This window comes from Phocoena phocoena, chromosome 19, assembly GCF_963924675.1.
Source record: "Phocoena phocoena chromosome 19, mPhoPho1.1, whole genome shotgun sequence".
Lineage (NCBI taxonomy): Eukaryota > Metazoa > Chordata > Mammalia > Artiodactyla > Phocoenidae > Phocoena > Phocoena phocoena.
Window position 1 is genome coordinate 48,160,261 of NC_089237.1, and position 13,330 is coordinate 48,173,590.

Below are 13,330 nucleotides of genomic sequence, written 5' to 3' on the forward strand. Positions count from 1 at the left end.
AGCACTCTTAGGCAAATAAGGCTGGGAAATGCTGCATAACTGCATAACCTCCTCTTGGGGGGCGGGGGGGGGGGGGCGGGAATCACAAAGTATATTATATTTGCATGTTAAAGGCACTTCTGTAAAGAAAACAGTTTTATTTAATACCAAATGTCTCCCAAGTTTCATTTTTGCACAATGCACAGACACTTTGGGGACAATGTATGGTTAAAAAACAACATTCCACAAAACAATGTGCTAGATTCTGCTCTCGATCATCCTAAAGGAAAAGTAACCCACATGACACCCAGTCTCTAGAAATCTCCAGGACTGGCTGGTACTCTCTCCCAATGGATGAGGAAGCTGGTCTAATTTTCTTCTTCCAGTAGATTCTCTGATTTCAGCTGGGCCTTCCTTATTCTCTCCAAGTTCCGTTGTTGGTATTTTCTTTTAAAAAAGCCACACTAAAACAAAGGGAGGGAAGCCCGATTACAGGCCTAACCTAACCATCTGCTTTAGAAAACCATCTACCTGGTTGTTGCCAAAAGAGCCCCCATGTTCCTCTGCTTCCTCTGAATCTCTCCTGATAACCCAATCCTTCAAGACCCGTCTTAAATACTGCCTTTCCTGTGCTCAGTCCCCAGTGAGAAGAGATTTTCCACCTTCCTCTGAACCCCCAGAGCACTTTAACCTTTTCAACTTAACTAATTCTGCAAAGTACTTCAGTTTCAGCTGTATTGGGTCATATATCTATGTAAAAGTACTCAGCCTACTGGGCTGAGGGTAGAAAGAGATCAAGTACAGCCTCCTACACATCAAGAAACTCACAACCTAGTGAGAAGGGAACTAACTGGAATAGAGTGTGACGACTGCCCCTTGGAAGGGTTTCTAGAGGGGAGCTCAAAGGAAAAGCATAAAGCTCAGCTCAGAGGACTCAGGAATCTCTGGGCTGAGTTTTAAGGGAAGAGTGAGAGCAAGTCAAAAAGAAGGAAAGGGCTTACGGGTGTAGAGAGCCTAACTGCAAACACAGAGACACGAACCTATTTAGTTCAGTGTGTTGAGAAAAAAGCAAGACTTAAAGGTGGAGAAAGTAGAGGTCAGAGTGGAAGGTCTTGAATAGCAGTGAAAGAGTCTGAACATCAAAACAGGGGAAGGAAAGAAAAGGACTTAAATAGGGGAACGACAATCAGGTTCGTTTTAGGAAAATTATCTCGGTACTCCAATTCTTCAGTTAGACCTTTATCTTTTTCAGACAGAAACTGTCTTACTCATTTGCCTCAACAGGCCCGTGGCTGAAGGAAGAGGGAAAGGTGGTCACGAGGCCAGGGAAGCTGCTCTAGGTCAGAGGCTGGCTGTCCTAAGGAGGACTGTGCCCAACACCAGAACCTTTACGAACATGAGTGGAACCGACCTTGACTAGGATGACTATAATCACGATCAAAACCAGAAGGCCACCAACACTGCTTTTAATAATGAGAGAGAGAGAATACGCCTCCTCATCTTTCAGGAAGATGACAGTGATCTGGAACAAAACAAACAGATCATCCAATAAGTCAGGTAAGGCAAAAGGAGAAAAAAATTTCACGTTATTTTAAGGAGCAAAATGTGAGAACTTGGCAACATACAGTGTATTGATCAAAACTGATGACAGGGAACTTCGCTGGTGGCGCAGTGGTTAAGAATCCACCTGCCAATGCAGGGGACACAGGTTCAAGCCCTGGTCCAGGAAGATCCCACATGCCGCGGAGCAACTAAGCCCGTGCACCACAACTACTGAGCCCACATGCCACAACTACTGAAGCCTGCACGCCTAGAGCCCGTGCTCTGCAACAAGAGAAGCCACTGCAATGAGAAGCCCACGCAATGCAACAAAGAGTAGCCCCCACACGCAGCAACGAAGACCCAACACAGCCAAAAGTAAAATAAATAAATAAATACCAATGGAATTTTTTTTGAAAAGTGTACACACCAATGGTTTTTAGTATATATATAAAAAAAAAACTGATGACAGTAAAGCAAAAAGCTAAACATTTCTGATGCAGCACCTAAAATTATCTGATGAGATTTGTGGTTTCTGCTTCCACATGTAAGGAGCTTGAGAGTCACCACTCCATGCTAACAAGTAAAAAGTTGAACAAACTGAAAAATCAACAATTTTTGGATCCCTGAGAGAGCGGAGGCCACAAGGCACATTGCTGCCCCCAAGAGCGGAGGGAGAGACAGAGACTGACACAGAGAGCAGAGGCTCACCAGCACCAGGGAAGGAAAACCTGAACTGCAACTGATGGGCTGCTAGAAGCACAGTGCTCACAACCCTGGGGCTTACCAACTCCAGGAAACCCAGTCGCGGGGCTGAGGTTTTCTCCAGGAGCTTGACCAGGTTCCCACAGTAAACACTGGAGAAAAAACCCTTCATGCTTCCAGCAGGGGGAGGGGAAGAGGAACCATTTTGAAATAAGCCAGAGAACCCTCATCTTAACAAGGCCTGTCCTCAGGGGAAACTAGTTAACTAGCCTAACCTGCTGGGTAATATCAGAGCCTAACTATCCTGGGGGAAGGGAAGTACCCAACTCAAGCCCACTCTAGCCATCCTGTCCCACCTAATGGGGTTGAAAAAGACTGAGAAACAGGGGCGAAGTTCGCAGTCCAGAGGCACAGGCTCGTTAAAAGACTGAGGCCTAATCACAGAAGGACAGCACACTGCCCCTCCCCAACACCTCACCACATTCATGAAGGTCCGTCTACAGCATTTCCTTTTACCTGGTACAGCGTGTCCAGCTACCAAGAGAAAATTACCAGGCATACCAAAAAGCAAAAAAACACAACTTGAAGAGACAGAGCAAGCATCAGAACCAGACACGGCGAGAATGCTGGAATTATCAGAGCAGGAATTTGAAACAACCATGACGAATACGCTAAGGGCTCTAACGGTTAGCGCAGTCAGCACACATGAACAAAGAAAACGAGCAGGCGGGCAATGTTAGTGGACAGATGGAAATCCTAAGAAAGCAGCAAAAAGAAACGTTAGAGATGAAAACCCGCTGTAACAGGAGATGAATGCCTATGATGCGCTCATTAGTAGACTGGACATGGCTGAGGAAAGAATCTCTGAGCTACAGATAGCAACAGAATCCTCGAAAAGCAAAGAAAACAAAAACTAAAGACAAAACCAAAGAAAAAAAAACCAGAGCACAGTAAAATTATCTGATGACCAAAATATTTTATACAAACTATTTTGGTCTCTTATCTAGAAGAGTTATGTCTGCCAGGAAACTGTGACCTTCTGTTTGTGTGTGTGTGAGAGACAAGAGAACGAGAGAGGAAAAGAGAGAGGGAGAGAGCGAGAGCGAGAGCGAGAGGTTCTATTAAGGAGCCTCTGACAGTTTAATAGAGGGTCCCAACAAATTAAGATCTCTAGGGTTTAAAGAACACTGAAAGACGGAAAATCAAGATTCTACATCCAGGTGTGCCCCAAGCTCACCATCTTCAAAATGATTTCTAAGTCCCTTCCAACTCTGTTCTGACAACTCTTTTTGATCTTGCCTAATGACTGATAGGACATTTTCTGACATGAAATACACGACAAAGATAAGGGTCTGCTCTTCACCAGACTAATGTCAGTGACACAGTAATAAATGCAGAATGGCGTCCACGTGTACTATTGAAAAGCCCTTCCATTAGAAGCCACCCCAGCATTGCTGTCCAGAGGCTCTCTCCGTCCCAGGGCTCAAGTGGAAAACCCAGGGGACGTGCTTCCCAAGTGAGACCCAGACATGGCCCTCCCAAGTTGTGCCCAGCACACAGACCACGGCCAGAAGGCCATCAAGACACCTCTGCCTGCCCAAAACACTGAATTCCCTTCATCCAAGTGTTCAAGCACCAAGGTCAGGGATGCTTCGGACAGAATTTCTGTATGGGGTGGAAGGCTGGACAAATTTACCTTTGAGGCCTCTTCGAATTAAGTCATAAACACTTCCAAGGGTTGACCCTCCAGGCACTGTTTAACTCATATAAGCTGAACTTAAGTTCTGGGCCTTGGGAATAGCGAGGGAGCAACGCAACAGAGAAGAAGAACAGGAAGAGAGCTGTTTTTTTCCTTCATGGAAGAGTAAAGGCAGCGGGGAGTATGGGGAGAAGACTTGAGAACCTGAGGTTTCAGAAAGTAATGATAGGAAGTCCCAAGATGACAGTAATGTAACATGTCAGGTTTGAGTAGAAGTATTCCTATTTCTCAAAGCCTCTTCCTTTTTTCCTCTTCCAAAACCACAGGTTCCTAAAGTGCCCTAAAGGTGTCCTAGTAGAGGTGAAGGGAGAAGCAGGACACAGAATACCCCTGCTTGTAGAAAACACTCTTGGTGGCCCACCCAACAGCCATTCTCTCCTTTCCTAGTTTGTTCAGAAGTCATGACTGGTCTAAGCTGATCATGACAAAGTCATCCCACTTTGCCAGTGACTGACACGAGATCTAGTTCTCACTAATAAGTTACAAGGAGATTATCTGCTAGGAGTTTTTAGGAAAATTGTCCTTGAAAAGAGAAGGCTGAAATTCCCTGGCAGTGCAATGGCTAGGATGCTGCGCTTCCACTGCAGTGGACATGGGTTCAGTCCCTGGTTGGGAAACTCAGATCCCACAGGTCACACGTAGTACAGCCAAAAAAAAAAAAAAAGGCAAGAAAAGGGAAGACAAATGAGGAAAAACTCCTTTTGCTACTGACCTCTTGGCTTCCTATTTTGTATACTGCCATGTGAAACTATATCGCTGGGAGAAGTGGAAGTGGCAACTTTGTGGCAGCCACAAGGGAAGGCGTCCCCAGCACACGGAGGGTAGAGCACAAAATTCAAAGGGGCCAGCCCATTGACACTGGTCTGCCTCCCTCACTGGATAAACAACAGAGGCCTTTATGGTACATTAGTGCTAGTGTCTTGCAGCTGAAATGTAAATACTTTGCTTGGGGTCTTGAATTTTAAAAAAGGAAAATCACTGTGGGGACTCTATGCTATAGAAATAAAAGCATCAGTAAGTAAAAGGGGGAAATTTATACATAAATTATTTAAGAATGTGCATGTAAGAAACTGTTAACAGTAATTCCCTTTGGGAAGAGGGAATCAGGGGTGTGGAAAGGGGGAAGTAAAGGAACCATTATTTTTTGCTTGGGATCTTTGTGTAAGGCTTGGATTTTCTTGCTTTTCTATTTAAAAAGAAAAAAAGTCTGAGCAATGGGATAATGGGGCACTTCTCTTTCTTCCATATCATTTTCTGTATCAGAAATACTTAAAAATAAAAGGAAATGTTTTTCCTGACATGTTTGGAGAACTGCACCTTTCCCCTCCTCCAGGGAGGAAATCAGAGGACCTAATGTTTAGCGATCCAGTCTCACCCTCTTGACATTCCCTCCGATACTGAATCATGCCTAACTACAGAGCTCACAGATGGACAATCTCTGACACCGGCAGCACATCTAGGTGAGTGTCAACAAGAATGACAACTCAGGGTGGCACACACAGTATTCGGCCCACAGATCACAAAGGTCAGTCTGACTTGCAGTCATTCTTCTGCAAAACGAATCCAAGAGTTCTAGTACTTAGTCTAAGACTTATAAAAAAAATATGCATTCCTGAGTATTGTAACTGTGCGACATTGTAACTAAACACTGATACCACACACTAAGAAGAGAGTTGTTATATACCCCCTCCCCCAAAATTTCTCACCTAAGAAATTAAAAAAAAAATACATTTTCAAATCAAAGTATATATAGCTGCTGATTCCAGCCTAGTTATTTCAACTGAGACTTCCTCTGCTTAGGCCTCTTATTCAGTTGCCTCATTTCAGAGACAGAAAAACTGAGGCAGAAGCTGAGTAACTCAAGGCCACGGAGGCAGTTGCTGGCAGAGTCAAGATCAGAGGTGATAAGACTAAAACAGGAAGAGGGCAACAGCCAAGTGTCTGTACAGGGGCGCTGAGGCCAGGCACAGTTTTCCCAGGACATCACCCAGAGAACGAGAAGACAGCCAGGGATTACCTTAGTTCTATGGTTCTCTGCACTGAGCCCCTCATATAGAGATTTGTTGAACGATATTTCACCAAGGATGTACAGCTCAGTCACATCTCTTCGTAACTATAAGATGCGGAAGAAAAAAAAACGAAACACATTTTAGACATGGACTTACTGTTCTTTTTTTTTTTTTAGTTAACTTCTAAAAAAAATTTTATTGGAGTATAGTTGATTCAAAACAGACTTACTGTTCTTGGACAGCACTCATCATCTGTCCCTTTAAACGTGTTCCTTCTCCAGTATTTCCTCAGCAATCACAAAGTTACCCAAGCAAGAAACCTGCAGTTATACCTCAACTTCTTTTCCCTTATCCTTTACTTCATGCCACACCCTTACTGACCTACCCACATGCCCCAAGTCAGTTGTTGATGATTCTTTTTTTAGCCTCTCTTGCACCTGTCCCTTTTTCTCCATCCTCATTGCTACTTCTTCAGCTGAGATCTCATCATTCTCACCTGGATCATCACAAGACGTTAAACTAGACTTCAGTCCCTACTATTTTTTTTTTTTTTTCGCGGTATGTCGGCCTCTCACTGTTGTGGCCTCTCGCGTTGCGGAGCACAGGCTCCGGACGCGCAGTGTCAGCGGCCATGGCTCACGGGCCCAGCCGCTCCGCAGCATGTGAGATCTTCCCGGACCGGGGCACGAACCCTTGTCGCCTGCATCGGCAGGCGAACTCTCAACCACTGCGCCACCAGGGAAGCTCTAGTCCCTACTTTTGAATGAGTCATCAGGTAAGGCCTAAGAGGTAACATGTGAGTTAAATATAAGAAGAAACCACATACATACAAGATCTATGAGAAAAGCAGTGTCATGCAAAAGGAACAGCAAGTACAAAGATCCTGTGGCCGGAACAATATTGGCAAACTGGAGTATAAAAAGCTGGGAAGGGCTTCCCTGGTGGCGCAGTGGTTGAGAGTCCGCCTGCTGATGCAGGGGACACGGGTTCGTGCCCCAGTCCGGGAAGATCCCACATGCCACTCTGGCTCCTGAGCCTGCGCGTCCGGAGCCTGTGCTCCGCAACGGGAGAGGCCACAACAGTGAGAGGCCCGCGTACTGCAAAAAAAAAAAAAAAAAAAAAGCAGGGAAGAGCCGAGTACTAGGAGATTAAGTTGAAGAAGCAAGCAGAGACCAGATCATAAGGTGCCTTGCACACCACTGAAAGAGACAAATTTTAATCTAAGTGTATTCAAACTTTTATTAAAAGCAGATAAGTGGCACAGTGTTTTCTTTTAAAACATAGCTGTTATATGAAGAACGTTTGTAGAGGGTATGGCAAAAGCAGAGGCAAGAAGAGCAGAGAGAAGGTTACTGCAATAAACCCAGTAAGAGTTTATTGGGTTTATTGGGTAAACCCCTGAACTACAACAGTACCAGTGGAGATGGAGAGAAGTGAATGGATTTAGAATATACTGGGCGGGGTGGGGGGGGGTAGAATCACAGAGCTTGCTGCTGGTACAGATACGGGGATGTAAGAAAAGGAGTCGCAAGTAATTCCTAGAATTCCTAGTAACTAACCCGAATAAGTTACCCTAGTTAGTAACCCTGAGTAAGTGGGTAAGCAACAGGTTGGGTTAGGAGGTGGATCAAGAGACCTGTTTTGGACACGTTGTATTTGGAGACGCTATTATCCTTCTTAGGGTAACAGCAGGATAATCAGATCTCAAGTACCTGTTCTGATTGACTCAAGGAGACCTCTGCAGCCACGGTTACATTTTCTTTATCCGAGGTGACGTTACAGCTCACTGAATGCCATTCTTCCACATGCTGGAAGAAGGTGTGTGTTAGTTGGCACAATTCCTCTTCGGGTGGAAAAGCCGAGAATTTTAACACTTGGCACACAGAGCACCTCTAGGTCCCGGAATAGAGGGTGTGAGCAGTTTCTGCGCTCACTTGGCTCGAGCAAAGCCGCAACCCTGGCAAACGTGACCCAGGGTAGAGGTTAAGGGGCGCCTTGGGACCGCCCCGCCTGTGCTTTCAGGGGAAACCTCGGAAAAGTAGAATCCGTGCGTCTCACGTCGCCCGCTTCAGGCCCTCTCCCTCCCTGCCGCCCCGCCCCGGCCTCTCGGACGACCGCGCTCACCTGAACCCGGTCGCTCCCACAAACGCGCTCCGGACTCTGGGTGCACACAGTGTGAGCCTGAAACAAGACCCATTCCCGCGACGCCTTCAGAAACCCAAACCGCCATAGCTATCCGCCCTCTCCCACTTCCCGCGAGACCCATCGTGATTTGCGGGCGCGAGGCCGGGCGCTAGGACCCGGCGGGCAGGCGAGCCGGCGGGCCGGCTCTGCGTCTCTAAGAAGTCTCGCGGTGTTTGCATTTGAACCGCCTGGCGGGTGTCGGCGATGGCGGCGTCACTCCGGCGACCCGGGAGTCGGCTCTTCAGAACGTATGGGGTAGCTGGCGGCGGGGGGCCGCGGCGGCGTCCGGGCCAGGCAGTGGTGCAGTGGTTCCCGCCGCAAGACCAGAAGCATTTATTCAGCAGCAGTAGCAGCGACGCCAGCGGCGGCGGCCCCTCGCCGTCTGTCGTCTCCGACGATCCTGACGACCCCGACTTCCCCGGCAGCCCGGTGGGTCAGCGGCGGAGGCGCGCTGGCGGCCGACTCTCCAAGGACCGGCCGAGTCTGATCGCGACCCCGAGACGCCTGAGGCTGCGACCGCGGTGCCCGCATAAGTGCAGCACCCCCTGCGGGCCGCTCGGACCGCCGCCCTTCCCCAACGGCCACCCGGGCCTCCTGAGCCCGGACCTCAGTGTGTGCGGCCAGCCCAGGGACGGCGGCGAGCTGAGCACCAGTGCCTCCCTGTTGAGTTCTCCGGCCTCTCCCGGCCCCAGGTCCCCTGCGCCAGGAGACAGCATCTGTACCGACCCCTCCGCCTTTCTGGATGCAGCCTCTGAAGCTCCGAGCGGCCTCCACCTCCCAGAAGCCTCCCTGGACCAGGAGCCTCTCCCCTGTTCCCAGGAGGCAGAGACAGCAGGAGGCAGGCTCAGCAGGTTGGCCCACCAAGCCCGTGCCGGCCTCAGGTCAGCTCTCTGTAGCTTTTTGGACTCAGGAAATCCTGAGGATTCTCAGCTTGGGCCAGATGGGAAGAATATGCGGGAGTCCTGCTGTGACAGGGAACTGGTGAGGAGGAGGCTGGAGAGCCCAGGTTCACACAGCACGGGTAAGCAGAGGGCCACGGACCAGGACTCCGGTCGAGAGGCCGGGTCTCAGGAGGCTGTCCAGATAGAATACGGGGAGGCCCGTGGGTGCAAGCGCGGTATGGCACCTGGGAAAAGCAACAGGCCCGAGAGAACCGGGCCAAGCCGGAAAAGGAAGCATCAAGAGACAGCAGAAACCTCCCTCCACCATCACCACCACTTTAAAAAAGGCCAAAAGATGGAAAAAGATTCATTCGTCACCCAGGACCTGACTCGTTTACAGAATGCCTGCTCTTGGAGCAAAGCCAGGGCCTCCTTCAGCTTGCACAGGAAGAAGATGGTGACCTCTGTGTCAGAAGCGTGCAGCATCTACACCATTGCCAGTTCTCTCTCTGAGTCCCTCGTACCAGAATATGCAAACCTTCCTGCCACAAACAGAACAAACAGTGCCCTGTACCCTTGGCACTTCTCCTCCATGTATTTGCTCACCCCCTTAAAGACACTACATGCCACAGACCAAAAGGCATCCGATGCACAAAAGGTTTATGGGGAATGCAGTCAGGAGGGTCCTGTCCCCTTCAGCGACTGCCTTTCCTCAGAAAAACTGGAATGCTGTGAGAAGATTGGGGAAGGGGTGTTTGGCGAAGTGTTTCAAACAGTTGCTAACCACACACCTGTAGCCCTAAAAATCATTGCTATTGAAGGACAGAAGTTAGTCAATGGAGCTCATCAGAAAACTTTTGAGGAAATCCTGCCAGAGATCATCATCTCCAAAGAGTTGAGCCTCTTGTCTGATGAGGTATGCAACCGTACAGAAGGCTTCATTGGGCTGAACTCGGTACACTGTGTTCAAGGATCTTACCCTCCCTTGCTCCTCCAGGCCTGGGATCGCTATAACTCAACCAAAGGGTCTGCAAATGACCGGCCTGACTTTTTTGAGGAAGACCAGCTCTTCATCGTGCTGGAATTTGAGTTTGGAGGGATCGACTTAGAGCAAATGAGAACGAAGCTGTCCTCCATCGCCACTGCAAAGAGCATTCTGCACCAGATCACTGCGTCCCTTGCAGTGGCAGAGGCATCGCTGAACTTTGAGCACCGAGACTTGCACTGGGGGAACGTGCTCTTAAAGAAAACCAGCCTCAAAGAGCTCCACTACACCCTCAATGGGAAGACGAGCTCCATCCCCACCCAAGGGCTACAGGTCAACATCATCGACTACACCCTGTCACGCCTGGAGCGGGACGGGATCGTGGTTTTCTGTGACATTTCCATGGACCAAGACCTGTTTACAGGAGAAGGTGACTACCAGTTTGAGATCTACAGGCTGATGAGGAAGGAAAACAACAACTGCTGGGACGAATATCACCCTTATAACAACGTGCTCTGGCTACACTACCTCACAGATAAGATCCTGAAACAAATGACCTTCAAGAGCAAAAGTAACACCCCTGCCTTGAAGAAAATGAGGAGAAAGATCAAGCATTTCCATCAGACTATGTTGAACTTCAGCTCTGCCACAGACCTGCTCTGCCAGCACAGTCTGTTTAAGTAAGCTGGGGTTGCTGACTGCTCCCAAAGGAGAGGGCACAGGTCTGGAAGCCCCTGATGCCGTTTTTAACCTCTATTCCCACAGCAGGGTGGGATTCCTGTTCTTACAGGTTTCCAATCAGCTTTTCAAACAAGAATTTTGTTTCCAAGTGGAAGCTGAAATGTTTGTTGAAATGTTTAAACTTAACAAATATTCTTTAAAAATAAACTATACATGAGAACAAGTGTTTACAACTGAAAAGCCCTCTTTCGGTCAGCAGACTCCATTTTGTAAATTCCTTTCCACATTTTCCTTTTTGAGCCTTGACACTTTATGTAGCCTGAGCAGGAAAAAAAAGGAAAGCCCATGGCCTCAGCTGTCAAACCGATCAGAGCCTGTTGCTGTAGGTGTCATAAGGCTGGCTTTGACAGACGAGGAGCCAGCTGAGAGCAAAGAGGCCGTAGCAGAGCAGAGTCCTAGGCAGACAGACTGGAAGGCAAGCAGGAAGGAAGATGGTAGGCAGTTTATAGGGAGAAGTGTGAGAAGTGCCACGTTTATCAAGCTCATTTGCCAATCACAAAGAGAAGCAGAATTTATTGATGATTTTCCAATGGAAAATAAATTTCTCCATGGCTACTCAAAATGTTTGAATTTTGCTTATTTTTTCATCAAGGGAAGAAAAACTGGAATGTCGTTTTAAGGGCTGAGTGGTTAATATTCCTTGTGAACATGACTTTGGTAATTTACTCCTAAAATGTGTTCCCAGGTTAACTAATCTTTTTCTACTTCTTTTCTAGAGTTCTAGTTTTTATACCTTTGAGAATCCACAGTCACTCTGGAAAGAGATGTGATGGTGATATAGAACCACCTCTATGTACCTGAGTCTTGGTCAGGTTCTTCACTCTTATGACCTGGAAACCTTGTAATTTAACTGGAACACAAATTTGCAGCTGGAACTCGGCTCCAAAGAGGTTCTCCCCATGTATCTGCAAAATAAATCAGAGCGGGAAGTCACGGCTGGTGTTGCTTTGCCACCTGTGGCTTTGCAATGACAAGCACAGCACTTACATTGAAGAGGAACTCTTTGTGGTGGGAAAGCCCCTGGCTTGTGTTCATGTACGTCACTGATGGTCTGCATTTGAGAGGACATGGGTTAGGTCTCAAGGCCCCTTTCACATTTTAAAAAACCTCAATGCTACCAGTTGGATACACTAAGACAGAGGGCACCTGATCCTTAATAGGGATCAAAGCTGAATATCAAAATGTGGTGGTCAGGCAGTTGGGATCAGGTTAGAATATTCGAATTCTGTATATTTGGGCTGGTTCTGTATCTAATTATAATGCCTAAGAGTGGCCTTACTTTTTTCCTTCCTTTCTTCCCAATCCCATAGCCCCTCTCTTCCCTCCTTAGCATCACATCAGTTCCCTTTTGTATCAAGACCAGTTGGCACTGCTCCTCCTTTGATTATGACCATGGGGTTTCTAGGACCCAACTGTTAGTGCCCTAGATGTCATTGGGCGCCTGGGTTCTAAGCAGCCTCCTCTCAGGGAAGGGCAATGCCCACATCTACCCTGACCACAAGTTCCACCCACAAGAGAAAATGCCTGAAGCTGTCCCGCAGGTGTGGGCCCCTTGGAAGTACTTACTTGGGAAGAACTGCAATGAAGGCATGTTTGAAATGAAGGCTGTGGGTCTTACTGACCAAAGACCTTCTTTCATTGGAACTAGGAAATAAGAATGTCAGTTTACAGCACACCTGCTTTGTACACATGGCTTCTTACCTTGGCTTCCTGGGATCACTGGGGGTCAGATAGAAAAGACTCTGGGAGATAAGCAATTAGAGTGCAGAAGACGCTCTAGAAGACCATACTTAGAGAAACTGATTTTAAAAGGGTTTCTCAACCTTGATAATATTGACATTTGGGGCCAGATAAGTCTTTGTGAGAGGCTGTTCTGTATATTGTAGGATGTTTAGCAATGTTCCAGGCCTCTTCCCACTAGATGCCAGTAGCACCCGCCCGAAGTGGTGCCAGTCAAGTGTCTTCGGGCGTTGCCCCTGGGGGCAGACTCACCCGTTTGAGAATTTTCCCAACACCGTACCCGACTCTACCCCAAACATAGAGGTTTTGCAGAAGACAGAGCTTCTCTGAAGTTAAATGAACCAGAATTAGAGCTCCAGTCCAAAGCTCATTCTTCCAGACCATACCATAGTTTCACTTTGTCAGTAAAAGAACATTTTAAATATCTTCGATAACAAGAAGGGAAAGCCAAGTCACAGCAGGGACACACGTGCCTTCTCAGGGCTCACTGAGGTTCCCCTTCCTGGGCAGTGAGAGAGCCAGAGCTATTATGCACGCACATGGGAGGGAGGCTTCTTGCAGGGCTACAGGCTGGGCCTGCTGTAACACAGGCATTACTTACTTGGTGACTGTCACAGCGATGTCGGCTGTCCTGTTTGGAAAGGCACTCTCCTCCAGCTGCCAAACTAATGAAAAGTTTGCCTGTTTAAACAAACAAAAAAGGTCACTTGATTCCCCTTTATACCACTCACAACTCAAACTGCTTCCTACTAACTAAACAGACCTGGGAAACATAATTCATACTCCTCATGTTTTTGTAGCACAGCAT

The 13,330-nt window shown here is 47.7% G+C and overlaps 2 protein-coding genes across 2 annotated transcripts in view; one reads left to right on the forward strand and one right to left on the reverse strand.

Annotated features, from left to right (window-relative positions):
• Positions 1-347: 347 nt before the first annotated feature.
• Positions 348-13,330, reverse strand: part of ITGAE (integrin subunit alpha E) — a 55,546-nt gene continuing 42,563 nt past the window's right edge. The window contains exons 23-31 of the mRNA XM_065898045.1: positions 13,124-13,203; positions 12,349-12,426; positions 11,770-11,833; positions 11,580-11,687; positions 8,116-8,172; positions 7,704-7,799; positions 6,000-6,095; positions 1,391-1,501; positions 348-443 (exon numbers count right to left, since the gene is read on the reverse strand). Of these exons, the coding sequence (XP_065754117.1) occupies positions 348-443; positions 1,391-1,501; positions 6,000-6,095; positions 7,704-7,799; positions 8,116-8,172; positions 11,580-11,687; positions 11,770-11,833; positions 12,349-12,426; positions 13,124-13,203 (786 nt within the window). The remainder of the gene's footprint in view (positions 444-1,390; positions 1,502-5,999; positions 6,096-7,703; positions 7,800-8,115; positions 8,173-11,579; positions 11,688-11,769; positions 11,834-12,348; positions 12,427-13,123; positions 13,204-13,330) is intronic.
• HASPIN (histone H3 associated protein kinase) lies at positions 8,353-11,339 on the forward strand. Its single transcript, XM_065896430.1, has one exon. The coding sequence runs from the start codon at positions 8,380-8,382 to the stop codon at positions 10,723-10,725; it is 2,346 nt and encodes a 781-aa protein (XP_065752502.1). The 5' UTR covers positions 8,353-8,379; the 3' UTR covers positions 10,726-11,339.